The sequence below is a fragment of the Saccopteryx bilineata genome, chromosome 7, assembly GCF_036850765.1.
Source record: "Saccopteryx bilineata isolate mSacBil1 chromosome 7, mSacBil1_pri_phased_curated, whole genome shotgun sequence".
NCBI classification, from domain to species: domain Eukaryota; kingdom Metazoa; phylum Chordata; class Mammalia; order Chiroptera; family Emballonuridae; genus Saccopteryx; species Saccopteryx bilineata.
In genome coordinates, this window is record NC_089496.1 from 83334126 (window position 1) to 83348258 (window position 14133).

General features: G+C 39.4%; 1 protein-coding gene across 1 annotated transcript in view; it reads right to left on the reverse strand.

The window, feature by feature from the left end:
* Positions 1 to 257: 257 nt before the first annotated feature.
* Positions 258 to 14133, reverse strand: part of LOC136310484 (uncharacterized) — a 42895-nt gene continuing 29019 nt past the window's right edge. Inside the window, exons 5-12 of the mRNA XM_066239143.1 lie at positions 8143 to 8203; positions 8018 to 8064; positions 7605 to 7680; positions 6391 to 6492; positions 3138 to 4085; positions 2224 to 2262; positions 662 to 807; positions 258 to 583 (exon numbers count right to left, since the gene is read on the reverse strand). Coding sequence (XP_066095240.1) covers positions 513 to 583; positions 662 to 807; positions 2224 to 2262; positions 3138 to 4085; positions 6391 to 6492; positions 7605 to 7680; positions 8018 to 8064; positions 8143 to 8203 — 1490 coding nt within the window. The 3' untranslated portion in view covers positions 258 to 512. The remainder of the gene's footprint in view (positions 584 to 661; positions 808 to 2223; positions 2263 to 3137; positions 4086 to 6390; positions 6493 to 7604; positions 7681 to 8017; positions 8065 to 8142; positions 8204 to 14133) is intronic.

A 14133-nucleotide genomic window follows, 5' to 3' on the forward strand; every position in this document is an offset into this window, starting at 1 on the left:
TCAAACTTCAGCTGGTTTCTTATTATTTCTATGATAGATTTTTCTTCTTCTGTCACTCTACCAGGGATGAAAAGAGCTAGTGACTTTCAGTTTTGATAAGTTTAAAACACCATGATTTTGTATTTTAACCAGGTGGGTGGGAAGCTCAAGTTCCTGCTATATGTACACAATTATTTGTAAAGAAATAAATGAATCATATAAAATTATTTATTTTTTACAAAGTTTGCAAGTAGAAATGCAATATTAGCATATATAACTAAAAATAGAGCCCCAATAAATCAAATAGATTGCCAGTTTTAAAAAAGCAATTAATTACATATACTCCACATTATTAATTTCCTTATATTTATAAATACTTATACAAAACATTAAAAGATATAGATGACTGATTCTGTAATAACACTTGTTGCCTTTTGACATACAACTTATTTTTTTCATCATGAAATGATTTTTGGCCCAGTAACAACAAAAAAGGGCAAATACAGAAAACCATGGGCAGTTTTTAAAGTGAACTACTCAGCACCAGTTGCAGTCTTTTCTTGATGGTAAATCATAATGTTCTCTTTCTTTTCAGCTCTGCAACCTACAGGCACAGCATAATTGCAATTAGTAGCTTAAAAATACGACTTTTTGTGCCGTTCCATATCTCTTGAATTTTTACCTCTTTGGCAGTCAACTGAACCATCTTCTTGGAATTTCCATGGAGGTGAAAGTCCCTGTGAATATTGTGCTGTGAATCCACTCTGTCTCCTGCAGTTAAAGCCATCTGAAGCTTGCATATTCTGACTATTTTCTGGACAGATCAGTCTATAAGGAATATAACAGAAACAAGTTATTTTTAACTTCTACTATTAGAATTTCAAATATAAACAAGAGTAGAATAATGGAATACATGTCCATGTGCTCTTTACAGAACTTTATCAGTTACTGTCATTTTACTAGTCTTGTAGAAACAAGTGTTTATAATTATAATCACAGATGGAAAAGGATTTAAACTTTATGGAGGGTACTGTGCAAAAAAAGAAGTAAAATATATCTCATAGGACCCTGTTCATTCTGCAGGGAGGTTTAGGACCACAGCCACTATACTTGCTTATTCCTTTTCAGATGAAGGTAAAGAGAGCAGCTGAATAATTTTGGTGTAGTAATAAATCAACGGGTTATGTTACTTATAATCTCTTAGAATATTTAACACTGAGAAGCTGAAGAAAGCTAACAAATGGCCTCCTAATTGTAATTTTTGCTTTTCTTATGTTTAAACCTAAAACCTCTCTTTCAATAAATCATTACTAAAATATACATTTGTGAGATAATTCTAGCAGGTTTTTAATGTAAGTATTCAATAGTGTCTAGGAAGAACTTTTCTGTGTGTGCTATAGTCCCTTCTTATCTAAATTGCCAATAGGCCTGTTCTCAGGACTGTCAGCTGTGGGTAACTTAAAAGAGAAGGAATACTGTGGCTGTCATCTACCTTCTTTTTTCTCCCCCACAATTCAAGATCTCTTTGGGTCTAAATTATTCCTTTAGGTCTCTCCAACTGATTGGAATACCTTTGAGCCGCTGTAACCCTTTCTACAGTAGCTGAAAAAGTTAGGGAAGAAAAACTCAGTAATTTAAAACAAAACTCCCTCCTAATTTCTACCAAATAGTTTAATATAAGTCAATATTATCCTTTTATACTGAACTATATACTCTTTCACATAGGATATTTGTGGCCTTTATCCCACACATTTGGTACTGAGTGACAAGGCAGGAAAAAAGGAAAACGACAAAAGGCCTTTTCTTTTACATTTCCTCTTTTGAATACTTACTCCTCCTAACTCAGACCATCATCAGTAATAGAGAGTTGTCCTGAAGGAAATGAGAGATTTTTATTGACCAACTTTGTCTTTTGTCCAATGGAAGGCAGTGATCTGGGGTTAGGATGTACGCTCACAATCATGGAATAGAGCTAAGTTATAAAGGAAATAAAACTTAAATTTCTGGCTTACAAGTTAGCCACTGGAAACCCAGGTGCAGATGAACCAATTGTGCAACCTTAAACCATAAAGGAGAAGTTACAGTCATTTCAAAAGGTTATGGCCAGGACCTGCTGAGGTCATATATAAACGCTATAAACATGTGAATTCAAGAAATACTTGTTTTCTAGCACATTTACATGTCAATAGCAGCAATTAGGGATAGAGTTGAAAAAGCTGGTTTCACAGCTAAATCAATATTTACCTCTGACTTCTGCTTCTGCAACCATCAGTGCCAAAGTTCCTGTGAAATGAAAAAGTGAGGACGAGAGATTAGATGTTGGTAGAAAAGCTGTGAGAGAAAAAAGAATAGCTTCTAAAGAAAACTAAGATAGCCCATACTAGGTTCAGGAAAGAGTTCATTTCTATCCAGGTATATGTAGCATAATGTTATGTAACTGGAGAAAACAAATTGGGAGAAAAGGCACCAGACAACTTCCTCTTCACATAATTCTTTATCTCCTTTCTCAAACCATCTGTGTTCTATGGCCTTATTTTTTATTCACTGCTCTCTTTACCAGTCTTCTCCATTTCTATCCCTTTTTATATCCTTTCTTCCTGTTCTTTCCCTTTAGGACATCATGCTTCACTTGACCTTTCTCTTTGCCTTGTGCTTGGGTTTCACTGGGATCAATGCTCTCCTGATACTCCCACCAAGGGGCACAGAGAAAAATTACTGAATGACAGAAAGAGGACAACTGGGTTGTGTGTATTAAAAAATAATCTTGTAACACGCCTACTAAAAGGAACTTTTTTTAAAAGGCGAAAGATTTATACGATCTGAAGAGAAACCAGAGCATAAAAAGGAACATTTTTAATCCTTGTTTAAAAATAGTGGTATTTCTGAGAAAAGTGTTTCTGATTTTATTAAATTCTAGCTTACAGTCAAGAATTAAAACAATCATGGGAAATAACTTAAAGGTAAATTTCTAATTCATAGCAATCAAAATAAACCTTAATTGTAAACTGAATCTATGCAAAAACAAATCTGAATTTTAGCTCTGGATGATAATTTATACCATTTTTGAATGCTTATACAAATACCCTAATTTAAAAGAAGTCTGAGTGTTCTATTATAATCAAGTACCATTCCTTACTGTACAAACCAAAATGACTCACTTATCTAAATACCAATCAGGATTTATAGTATCGTGAAGTGTGTGGTCCTGGAAAGATTTAGGTCTTTGTAAGGTTTCCTGTTCAAAGTTGAAATCTTCCAATAGAACCTGTTCTTGTGGATCACCAGGTGGGAGATCAAAGTAAGATATTTGCCTTGGTCCAGTTACATTGTTGAAATCAAAATTTCTTAACAGCATTTGGTTTTGAAACTTCGGGAAGGATGGTAGCCTTTGTCCAAGACCCCTATAAACACGTTTTTTCAATGGCATTTTCTCTGGGAAATCATTGTTGGGATGATCATGTAAAGGTACCACTGTGTGCTCTGATACTTCATCAGTATATTCGGAATCTTCCAAATTTATTTCTTCATGAGAACAGTGATGGTGGAAAGGTTTTTGCTTTTGAAAACCACCTCTACTGAGGTAATTAGAACATTGTACAGGTAACTCGTCCTGGTACTCACAGCGGTTATGGAAAGGTTGTCGTTTTTGTCCCTGGCTTCTGTTAACACCACCAATATCTCTCACTGGAAATTGTTCCCAAAAGTCACTATATGCCTGATAGTTCTGAACAGACTGTCTTCTTTTCCCATAAACTGTGCTAATAAAAAAATCATCTATAGTGCCTGGTTGATTAAAGTCACTGTGAGGCTCATGATCATGAAATGGTCTTGGCCTTCTTCCAGGTAACTTGTTATTAAAATCTATTTCTTCTTCAGAGATATCATAATACTGGTGATTAGCAAAAAATGAACATCTTGGTCCTGGTCCTTTGTTACCAAACTCCCAACTTCTCAGGAGTCTCTCTTCTGGCATGCTGTCACTATACCGGTGTTTATAAAAATTCCCAAGCTTTTGGACAGGTCCATTGTTGACATAACCATAATCCTTTATCTGTACATCATTTCTAGGGTGCTGAACATTAAGAAGCTTTGACCTTTCCCCATACCTGTGAGGGAAGGGAAAGACGCTATAAATCCTTAGTGTTTTAACAGTAAGTAAAGGATAAATGCTATGTTATTCATCCTTCATTCAACAGGACATAAATTTGTTGTGATGACCCTAAGTTGGTCTGTGCCTCATTCATTTTCTCCTTTGTATCTGCTAATGAGCCCAAAGCACTCTCCTCTATCTACTTATAAATTTCCAAACAAAAGTTGTTGCTAGCAAACAGAATAATTATTTTTTTCTAAAAACTGGTGAACAACACATTATACAGTATCTTTTCCTTTAAAGAGTTGTGTCAGAATCAGGTCACTTTTGCCACAGTTTATCTGATGAGTTAAAGAAGTAATCTTACAAAGATGGCTAATGACATGCTGGATTACTAACTTCAAATCAGAAAAAATAATTTTTAAAATGTTGATTTTTAGATCAACACTCCTAATAATAATAGAGGTTATAGTATAAAATATGTACTTCATATAAATATTACATTTGTGTTGTTTCCAGTTTTTTACTATTATGAGCACTCATGTCAGGTTTTTGTGTGAATCAAAGTTTTCATTTCTTGGGGATAAATGTCCAAGAGTGCAACTGCTGAGTCATATGTTAAATCCATTTTTATTTTATAAGGAACAGCCAAACTTTTATAACACAAAAATAAACCAACTTGAAACAGAGTTAAAAGGAACAGATCACATCTGGAATAAAAGAGGTAACTATTAAAAGCCCAGGATAAGAAGGGAGAACACTCTGTAGAGCATATGACTGTCTAACCACTATGCTGCATACCTGAAACTTGACTGCAAACTGTAATCTAAAAAACAACAAGACAGGATATTATAATTGACCACAAAGTTAGACCTTTGCTTCCCCCATCAATAACAACAAAAAAAAGGAAAGTTTCATAACCCAACCTAAACAAAAATTATACCCCTGCTCCAATATTGTCTGAAAAACAAAACATCAGTTTCTGGCACGAACTTCTAAGATATTCACAAAGATTTTACTCATAAGAAACAGGAACATAATAGTTATTTTACATTTTGAAGATAAATGCTTCCTTAGAATGGAAGTGCAGACTTTGTGAGGGAGAGACTGTGTCAAGGCACATATGAGATGCTATGGGGAGCTGAGGAGCTCTGTACACCCCTCATATATTCTATTTTATCCACATCTTGTGATGATAGCCACTGCCTAACCCAGTGCCTGGTGCTGCTGAAGCATTCCTTGTCCAGGAGAAGAGGAAAATCGGAACTGTTCAGGTGGCAAAATGCTGCATGTTTTTAGGTAAGAATTGAGGCTGGAAGGACAACATAGTGGAAGAACAGTCCTAAAACATCTATTCTAACTTGTATTAAATCAGTTCACAGTAGATAATCTCAGTTTACTGGAAATAATAGTTATATAAGAGTTTTTAAGGAAAAATAAAAAATACTAATTATTCTTTGTGATTTAAAACATATTGTGTATTTTGAGATTAATTTATAGAGAAAAATGCTGAGAGAGTGCAAAACTTTTTTAAAGACAGAATAAAGGCTTCAAGATAATTTTAAAATTCTTTATCAATTTATAAAGATATATACATACATGCGTGTAAGTTATAGGAAAAGTTCTAGTATATGTATATACTATACTTCTGTATATATATGTGTGAGCATGTCTGTGTGTAAGTCATAGAAGAAATTCTCGTACCATTTTATAGCCTTGATTCAGTTTCAGATATACTGGTAGAATATTACTTAGAATCACAGCATCTTAGATTTTGAAGGGATCAGAGAGATTATCTACTTCAATGTTTGCCAAATAGTTTGGAGAACATTAATACCCCATATTATGTTAATACTCATTCTGTGGGGTAAAACGAAGAATTCTGAGCCCAAGTTGGGAAAATGATGAATTAAACAAAACAATAAATTTCAACTTTAGGAATTCTAAGGGCTTTTAATAAGCTGATGTTCATGGTGATAGTAGTTTGCTTTTCCAATACTTACTTGATTAAAAAAATTAAAAAAAACTCTTTAGTCCTGTAAAACTAGTATCTCATAAAATACCAGTTTCATATGTCCTTAGAATACAGCATAAGAAAAGCTTACTGACCAGTTCAACTGCTTTATGTTACAAATTAAACAGTGAGCTGAAAAAGTTATGCATTTGCTCTAGGTTACATACAATTTATAAGTGGCAGAACTAAAATTTGAAGCAAATTTCTTGATTCTAAATTCTGAGGTTTATTCCCCTACTATACCATCATTAAGGAATATGTGTTTTAACTTTCATAACATCTTCATCTAAAATCTTGTTACTCTTACCCATAAAAGTCTTCAATTGGGAGCCATTCCCTGGTTTCTTCCATAGAATTGGATGGGGGATCTGCATCTTCATCAGAATCCCAGACATCCATTCCAAGATTGCTAGAGGGAAAATATCAATAAAAATAAATTTTAAATTCAATCAGAAACTGGGTCATAGGCTTTCAGACACATAAATTAAGCACAAAATGAAAAGAAAGAAAAAGCACACTATATCCATCTTTGAAAAATCTATGGATATTCTGCCATTTCGTTTTGGTAGAAAGAATAAAGCTTAGGAACCATAAGGTTAAAAGGTCACCAATCAAGTAAAATTCAAGAGGATTTTCAATTGTTAGGATATAAAAATTATCTCTATGGCTATGAGATCATAAAAATTAAGGCTTAAAGAATAGGCACTATGGGCCCTGGATGGTTGGCTCAGTGGTAGAGTGTCAGCCTGGCGTGCAGGAGTCCCGGGTTCGATTCCCGGCCAGGGCACACAGGAGAGGTGCCCATCTGCTTCTCCACCCCTTCCCCTCTCCTTCCTTTCTGTCTCTCTCTTCCCCTCCCGCAGCCAAGGCTCCCTGGAGCAAAGTTGGCCCGGGCACTGAGGACGGCTCTGTGGCCTTTGCCTCAGGCGCTAAAATGGCTCTGACTGCAGCAGAGTGATGCCCCAAGATGGGCAAAGCATCGCCCCCTGGTGGGCATGCCAGGTGGATCCCAGTCGGGCGCATGCGGGAGTCTGTCTGACTGCCTCCCCATTTCCAGCTTCGGAAAAATACAAAAAAAAAAAAAAAAATAGGCACTATGAGAAAAGGTTAAAAGAAAGGTTTTAATTTAAGAGAAATTTTGGCCCTGGCCAGTCGGGTCTGCATAGAGTGTCAGCCTGGCATGCAGCAGGCATCCTGGGTTCGATCTCCAGTCAGGGCACAGGAGAAGCGATCATCTGCTTCTCTTACCCTTCCTCTCCCACTTCTCTCTCTTCCCTTCTTGGAGCCACTGGCTCGCCTGGTTCGAGCGTTTGCCCCAGGCACTGAGGATAGCTCAGCTGATCTGAGCATTAGCTCAGATGGGGGTAGCCTGCTAGATCCCACTCAGGGTGGATACGGGAGTCTGTCTCTTTATCTCCCACCTCTCACTTAAAAAAAAAAAAAGAGGTGGGAAAGAGAAATTTTACTAACGGAATAAGATCCTTGGGTAAGGCAGAACTCACAATAGGGCTTAAAATTTACCTTCTCACAGGTTGAGTTTTGAGATCCTTTAAGTACACACATCCATCTATTTGATGTCCACGGGCCTCACCAAAGACTAAAAATAATCAATGAAGGATTAACATTGATCAAATAAAATTAATAAGATAAATTATGTGACAAGACCCTCGGATTTCTCTAACCAACTAGCAGATTATGTAATAAACTAATTTATTATGACAGTGTAAATGAGATTCTAAAAATTTACATAGAAATATTTAATATAAAACATTATTAACTTATCTTTTAAAGTTTTTTCTTAGCAAATAGCTATAATCAAAATCTAGTTAAAATGTATTGAGACAGTACTAAAAGAAATGCAAAAAAATAAAAAAATGGTACTAGACAGTTTTGAAATATTTGCCCTTGGTTTTAGCTGAATTTTATAAAAATACCTTGAATTGCTGTATCTGGATCCCAGCCTTCAACATCAATAAGGTACCTAAATAAAAATATCATTTCAATTTTACAGATAGGTAAGGCTTTTAAAATTTTCTTCAACCACTTACATTATTCTTACCTACATATAAGGTATCCTGTTCTGTTAATTCCATTAGTACAATGAACTCCAATGAGTTTATCTATAAAATGTAAAGAAACATTAAAGAGTATAAAAAAGTAATTAAGAATAGTACAATAAAAATATATTTTATACATAATTTATAATAATTTGCAGTAAAAATATCTACTGCTAATAAAATTCTTAGTCATTATATTTGAATGCAATAAGTCAAAGGAACACTATCAAAGGCCTTGGCTGGCTGGCTCAGTGGAGAGCATCAGCCCAGTGTGTGGAAGTCCCGGGTTCGATTCCCAGCCAGGGCACACAGAGCATCCATCTGCTTCTCCACCCTTCCACCTCTCCTTTCTATCTCTCTCTTCCCCTCCACAGCCAAGGCTCCATTGGAACAAAGTTGGCCCGGGCACTGAGGATGGCTCCATGGTCTCCACCTCAGGTGCTAGAATGACTCTGGTCTCAAGAGAGCAATGCCCCAGATGGGCAGTGCATCACCCCCTACTGGACTTGCCAGGGGGATCCCACTCAGGCACATGCAGGAGTCTGTCTCTCTGCCCTGCCTCCCTGCTTCTCACTTCAGAAAAATACAAAAATAAAAAATAAAAAAAAAGGAGCACTATCAAAGATTCAGGAAAGAAACAGGCTTGCTGGGTTTACCAATAATATTAAAGATAAATTTTTTAAGTTAGACAAATGAAACACAAAGTTTATATTATGTCTATGAAAAACATGCTTCAAACATTATCCAGAAAGAAATATTTAAAACTTATTTCTTAGATCTTAATTGCCTTTGCATTCAGTAAAATGTACTAATATTTTCTGGTGACTAGAAATATCTATGACACCATCTCTCCTTTTAGGCACACATCTGTTATCACAGTTGAAGAATTAAAAGGTGAATATACTGACCTTTATATATAGATGGGCCAGGAATTTATTCATGTCCAAGGTTACTTATCTTAAAGAGTATCACTACCTACAAGGTTAGAATTTGAATACTTCCCTAGAGAAGATGGGTTTTGAGTGGCATATTCATCTCCTGCTTATTGTTTCTGAGAAAATTTGTAAGATTTCCACTCTAGATTTATTTTCCTTCACCTATATTTACCTTTCCTATCTTCCTCCCAGAACTCTTACAAGAGTTGATTTGCCACCTCTCTACAGGACCATGTACGAAGATTCAGGAAGCATTTGTTTACTGTCTGCTCTCAACTAACAGTTCAAACACATATTTCCAGGTCTTTAAATTACTTTCAAATACCATTCATTTCTGTGTGAACATACTTAGAATGGTTTATACTAAGATTTTAGAGACCTGTTTCCATTACTAATTTTGTGGTTTGAACAGAATAAAATTTATTATTTTTTTTTTTTCATTTTTCTGAAGCTGGAAACGGGGAGAGACAGTCAGACAGACTCCCGCATGCGCCCGAACGGGATCCACCGGCACGCCCACCAAGGGCGACGCTCTGCCCACCAGGAGGCGATGCTCTGCCCATCCTGGGCGTCGCCATGTTGCGACCAGAGCCACTCTAGCGCCTGGGGCAGAGGCCACAGAGCCATCCCCAGCGCCCGGGCCATCTTTGCTCCAATGGAGCCTTGGCTGCGGGAGGGGAAGAGAGAGACAGAGAGGGAAAGCGCGGCGGAGGGGTGGAGAAGCAAATGGGCGCTTCTCCTGTGTGCCCTGGCCCGGAATCGAACCCGGGTCCTCCGCACGCTAGGCCGACGCTCTACTGCTGAGCCAACCGGCCAGGGCCAGAATAAAATTTATTTTTGTAGAAAATTGCAGAATTGATCTTTTTTTTTTTTTTTTTTACAGAGGCAGAGATAGACAGGGACAGACAGGAACGGAGAGAGATGAGAAGCATCAATCATCAGTTTCTCATTGCGCGTTGCGACTTCTTAGTTGTTCATTGATTGCGTTCTCACATGTGCCTTGACCGCGGGCCTTCAGCAGACCGAGTAACCCCCTGCTGGAGCCAGCGACCTTGGGTCCAAGCTGGTGAGCTCTTTGCTCAAGCCAGATGAGCCCGCGCTCAAGCTGGCGACCTCGGGGTCTCGAACCTGGGTCCTTCCACATCCCAGTCCGACGCTCCATCCACTGCGCCACCGCCTGGTCAGGCTTGATGATCTTTTTATATGTAGAATGACCTCTATCAGACTTAGAAACTTTTTTTCTGATATGTACATCTTTTTCCCGGGTAGCTCTATATGAATTTAAGAAAAAAAAGATTGATTTGAGAAACAGAGAGAGAAAGAGGGAAGGGGAAAACAAGAGAGGGAGGGAGAAAGAGAGGGAAAAAGAGAGACAGAGAGAGAGAGGTGTGTGTGTGTGGGGAGAGTGAGGTATTCATTTGTTATTGCACTTAATTGCGCATTCACTGGTTGTTTTCTTATATGTGCCCTGACCAGGAATAGAACCTGCAACCTTGGCATTACGGGACAATGCTCCAACCAAGTTAAGGGGCCAGGGCCTCTATATGGTTTTATAATAGAAAAAAATTAAGGGGGAGGTTTCTATTTCAGCAATGATAGCTGAGGTCATTCCAAATGAATCTAGCTAGCATCTAAGTTCAGAGTCTACTAGGGGAAGACACACAAATAAACAGTCTTCTAGACATGTTTAGATGCAAGAGAGATGTTATAGGAGTACATAAGACATTCAGATAATCTTGAAAATATGATGGAGTTCACCAAATGAACAAGATGAGAAAACATTTCAGTAACAGAACGATGGTGTAAAGGCAAGGAGTATAACGGGTGGGAAACAGACATGTGAGATACATGTGAAACAGACTTATAAGACTTTCAGAAAGGAAGTCAAGAATCAGGCCACGAAGCATCCTATGTCACCTTAAGGAATTTTGTGCTTATTAGATGGGATGCCATGGAAGGATTTTAAACAAGGGAATGACCTGATAAAACATGCATTTTATTTTTTTTTTTATTTTTTATTTTTTTCCATTTTTCTGAAGCTGGAAACAGGGAGAGACAGTCAGACAGACTCCCGCATGCGCCCGACCGGGATCCACCCGGCACGCCCACCAGGGGCGACGCTCTGCCCACCAGGGGGCGATGCTCTGCCCATCCTGGGCGTCGCCATGTTGCGACCAGAGCCACTCTAGCGCCTGAGGCAGAGGCCACAGAGCCATCCCCAGCGCCCGGGCCATCTTTGCTCCAATGGAGCCTTGGCTGCGGGAGGGGAAGAGAGAGACAGAGAGGAAAGCGCGGTGGAGGGGTGGAGAAGCAAATGGGCGCTTCTCCTGTGTGCCCTGGCCGGGAATCGAACCCGGGTCCTCTGCACGCTAGGCCGACGCTCTACCGCTGAGCCAACCGGCCAGGGCCAAAACATGCATTTTAGAAATATAAATTCGTGGAAGTTTGGAGGAATGATTGGTGGGAGGAGAGGTAAGAAATCAACCTCAGACACCATTATAATAATCATAATAACCCAGAACAGAGAGAATGAGAGTAGATCTGGGAGGTAGGGGCAGGAGAAGATTGAGTCCAGCTTTTGACAGTTTATTAATGCCAGATGAACTCTTTGGTGAAGATACTAGATGTTTGTGAACACTGTTGTAACTCAGGAAAAAGGATTGTGCTAGAGTTAAAGATTTCGGAGACTAAAGTTGAAGCCACAGAAAAGATGAGATAAAGTGAACTGAGTAAAATAAGGCTTAAGACAAACCTATTTTTTTTTAATTGAAACATTTTATTGAGCAGCTTACAGAAAGGGTCCAACGGTTGGGAGGACAATGAGATCTGATTCCTTGGCCACACTGGGATCTCTCCAGCTTTGCAGTTGCCGAAAGTAGGACAGAATCTTAAGAACTAGAACAGCGGTTCTCAACCTGTGGGTCGCGACCCCCGCCAGGGTCGCGACCCACAGGTTGAGAACTGCTGAACTAGAAGCTAGCAAGAATTTGAACAGAACAAACAAACAAAAAATAAGAGCTAGAAAGCTGAAAAACATCTTTACAGGTAGAAGAAAAATGAGGAAAATATCATAGAAGCCAAGAGCAGAATTTTCAGGATTGAACAAGAGAGGTTAAGCTTATCAAGATTCATTCAATAGGAGGCCCTGGCCGGTTGGCTCAGCGGTAGAGCGTCGGCCTGGCGTGCGGGGGACCCAGGTTCAATTCCCGGCCAGGGCACATGGGAGAGGCGCCCATTTGCTTCTCCACCCCCCCCCCTCCTTCCTCTCTGTCTCTCTCTTCCCCTCCCGCAGCCAAGGCTCCATTGGAGCAAAGATGGCCCGGGCGCTGGGGATGGCTCCTTGGCCTCTGCCCCAGGCGCTAGAGTGGCTCTGGTCATGGCAGAGCGACCCCCTGGAGGGGCAGAGCGTCGCCCCTGGTGGGCGTGCCGGGTGGATTCCGGTCGGGCGCATGGCGCATGCGGGAGTCTGTCTGACTGTCTCTCCCCGTTTCCAGCTTCATAAAAATACAAAAAAAAAAAAAAAAAGATTCACTCAATAGGAATGGAAAACTATTCTTTGAATTTCTGCAAGATTCTAACAACTACAATTAGAGGATTGTAGAAATCAGATTGTAGGTGATGAATTAAGAATTTCTTCAGTGAATGGGAGTGGAAGAAATGGAAACAATGAATGGAGACAACTCTTTTAAAAGCATAACCAAGAAAGGAAGGAAACAGTAAAAGCAGTAAATAAGGTTGCAAGATGAAGAGGGTATTATTTAAAATAGGAAAGGCCTATATGCATGTTTACTTGTTGATATAATAGAAGTGAGAATGAATAGAAAAAAGGTCCTGTACAAGACAGGATTAGAGAGAATATTCAGTAGAGGTAGAGGATCTGTTTGCTTTTCTTAGGAAAGCAAAGGGAAGGAAGAATGAAAATATGGATACAGTTAAATGAGGAAAGGACGTCATACCTGATGTTCTCTATTTTCAATGAGAAGTGGTAAGCTGTGTTGCTGCTGAGTGAGGAAAATGTGGTGTAGGGCAAGATCTGGAAGCAGATGAGTGAGCTCACCAGGGACAGGGAGAGGATTACGATTACTAAACAGCATTGAGAACCTAGCTGAAACACTTACCTATCAATCCATGGTGGCACCCATCCATACTGTGGAGAGAGAGAGAGAGAGAGAGAGAGAGAGATATATATATATATATATATATATATATATATATATATATTTCCTTCTTTTCCAAATGAGAGGAGGGGAGATAGAGACAGACTCTCTCATGTGCCCTGACTGGGATCCACCCAGCAACTCCTGTCTGGGGCTGATGCTCTACCCATCTGGGGCAATGCTCACAAATGAGTTATATTTTTAACACTGAGGTGGAGGCTCCATGAAGACATCCTCAGTGCCTGGGGTCAATGTACTTGAACCAATCAAGTCATGGCTGCAGGAGGGAGGGAGGGGAGAGGGAGAGGGAGGGGTTGGGAGAGAGGGGGGCAGGGAGAGAGGGTGGGGAGAGAAAGAGAGAGAGAAGGGGGGAGGGGGAGAGGTGTAGACGCAGATGGTCACTTCGCCCTGACCAGGAATTGACTGGGACATACACATGCTGGGCTGATGCTCTACCATTGAGCCAATGGTATTAATTTCCAGCCATGGCTGGAAGTACTTTCTTTAACATACAAGAGACTGTTGATTAAGCCAGGCTTGAGTATTTCCATTGGTGTTTAGAAAATATGTCTTTTTTTAAAAAAATAATTATTTTTCTTTTATTTTATCTATTTTTTTAGAGACAGAGAGTGAGTCAGAGAGAGGGATAGACAGGGACAGACAGACAGGAACAGAGAGAGATGAGAAGCATCAATCATTAGTTTTTCATTGCGCGTTGTAACAACTTAGTTGTTCATTGATTGCTTTCTAATATGTGCCTTGACCGCGGGCCGTCAGCAGACCAAGCAACCCCTTGCTGGAGCCAGCGACCTTGGGTTCAAGCTGGTGGGCTCTTGCTCAAACCAGATGAGGCCCGCACTCAAGCTGGAGACCTCGGGGTCTCAAACCTGGGTCTTCTGCA